This window comes from Panicum virgatum, chromosome 5K (genome assembly GCF_016808335.1).
Source record: "Panicum virgatum strain AP13 chromosome 5K, P.virgatum_v5, whole genome shotgun sequence".
In the NCBI taxonomy this organism is placed as follows: Eukaryota; Viridiplantae; Streptophyta; class Magnoliopsida; order Poales; family Poaceae; genus Panicum; species Panicum virgatum.
Genome location: NC_053140.1, coordinates 25,753,804 through 25,755,355, shown reverse-complemented (window position 1 = coordinate 25,755,355; position 1,552 = coordinate 25,753,804). Strand labels below are relative to the sequence as shown.

Here is a 1,552-nt window from a genome sequence, read left to right as displayed (position 1 = left end):
GTATGTATTATTGGAAGAGGATTTATATTATCGGACGATTGATGGGGTTCTACTCAAATGCATTGATAAAGAAGAAGCAAAGGTACTGATGGGTGAGATTCACGAAGGTGTCTGTGGGTCCCATCAATCGGCCTACAAGATGAAATGGGTGATCATGAGGAACGTATATTTTTGGCCAACGATACTGGAAGTTTGCTTCACATATTACAAAGGTTGCTAAGAATGTCATAAGTTTGGAAGTGTGCAAAGAGCTCCTGCATCAGCTATGAATCTGATAATCAAGCCATGGCCGTTCAGAGGATGGGGAATTAATTTGATCGGCTAGATATATCCTCCATCCAGTAAAAATCATAAGTTTATCTTGGTGGCCACTGATTATTTCACCAAGTGGGTTGAGGCAATTCCTCTGAAAAATGTTACATCAAAGGAGATGATTGAATTCGTCAAAGAACATATTATTTATCGGTTCGGCATTCCACAAAGCATTACAACCGATCAAGGTACTATGTTCACGTCAGATGAATTTGAGGAGTTTGCCACTGCGATGGGGATTAAACTGTTGAATTCTTCTCCATACTACGCCCAAGCTAATGGCCAGGCAGAAGCATCTAATAAAGGGGTCATTAAGCTGATTAAGAGAAAGATTGATGAGCATCCTAGGAAGTGGCATACCGTGCTTCATGAAGCTTTATGGGCTTACAGGATGTCTTGTCATGGTGCTACTAAATTGTCTCTGTATCAGTTAGTATATGGACATGAAGCTATCCTCCCGTGGGAGTTGAAACTTGATTCACGACGTGTCACATTTCAAGATCAGTTGACAGCTGATGAATATTCTGCTCTGATGAAAGATGAGTTGGAAGATTTGGCTGGCTATCGGCTGAAGGCTCTTGTGAACGTTGAAGCAAACAAAGCCAGGATCGGCCGATGGTATGACAAGAAAGTAAAATCTAAGGCCTTTGCACAAGGAGAGTTGGTTTGGAAATTGATTTTGCCAATAGGAATGAAAAGTTCAAAATTCGGCAAATGGTCACCAACATGGGAAGGGCCGTTCAGAGTAAGCCGGTGTGTTCCTGGTAATGCTTACATTCTGGAAACGCTCGAAGGAGAAGCATATTCTAGAGCTCTTACTGGAAAGTATTTAAAGAAGTATTACCCAAGCGTTTGGGTAGATGCATAGCTGATTGATTGAGTCATCGGTTGAATTATTATGGCCGATATGATATGTATCGCCCTTAGTGCAAAAAATTTTATACAATTCAGATTGTTCGAATTCAGACCGCAATATCAATTGGAAGATTTGCAATAGAAATTGACAAGAAAAGGTGGTAGTTCATTAATAATATTGTTTACAAAAGGGCTGATCGGAAGATCTGGCCGATACAGCAAAAGATTATTTCTAGGAAGATGCTACTCCTAGAAATCTAATCATCGGCAAAGACATTGCCGATTACCGCCTCTATGCTAACATCTTCAGAGATGGCGGCGGCTGCCATCTCCATGTCGTCGGCCAGCTCCTCGAAGGCCCACCAGTCCTCGCTCCGCAATGGAA

General features: G+C 41.7%; 1 protein-coding gene across 1 annotated transcript; it reads left to right on the top strand.

Moving 5' to 3' along the window:
• Positions 1-544: 544 nt before the first annotated feature.
• On the top strand, positions 545-1,180 carry LOC120709813. The gene has a single exon (XM_039995456.1). The coding sequence runs from the start codon at positions 545-547 to the stop codon at positions 1,178-1,180; it is 636 nt and encodes a 211-aa protein (XP_039851390.1).
• Positions 1,181-1,552: the final 372 nt, after the last annotated feature.

Excerpts from the sequence above, each read along its gene's own strand:
- LOC120709813 (XM_039995456.1), top strand. The coding sequence starts at position 545 with ATGGGGATTAAACTGTTGAATTCTTCTCCATACTACGCCCAAGCTAAT.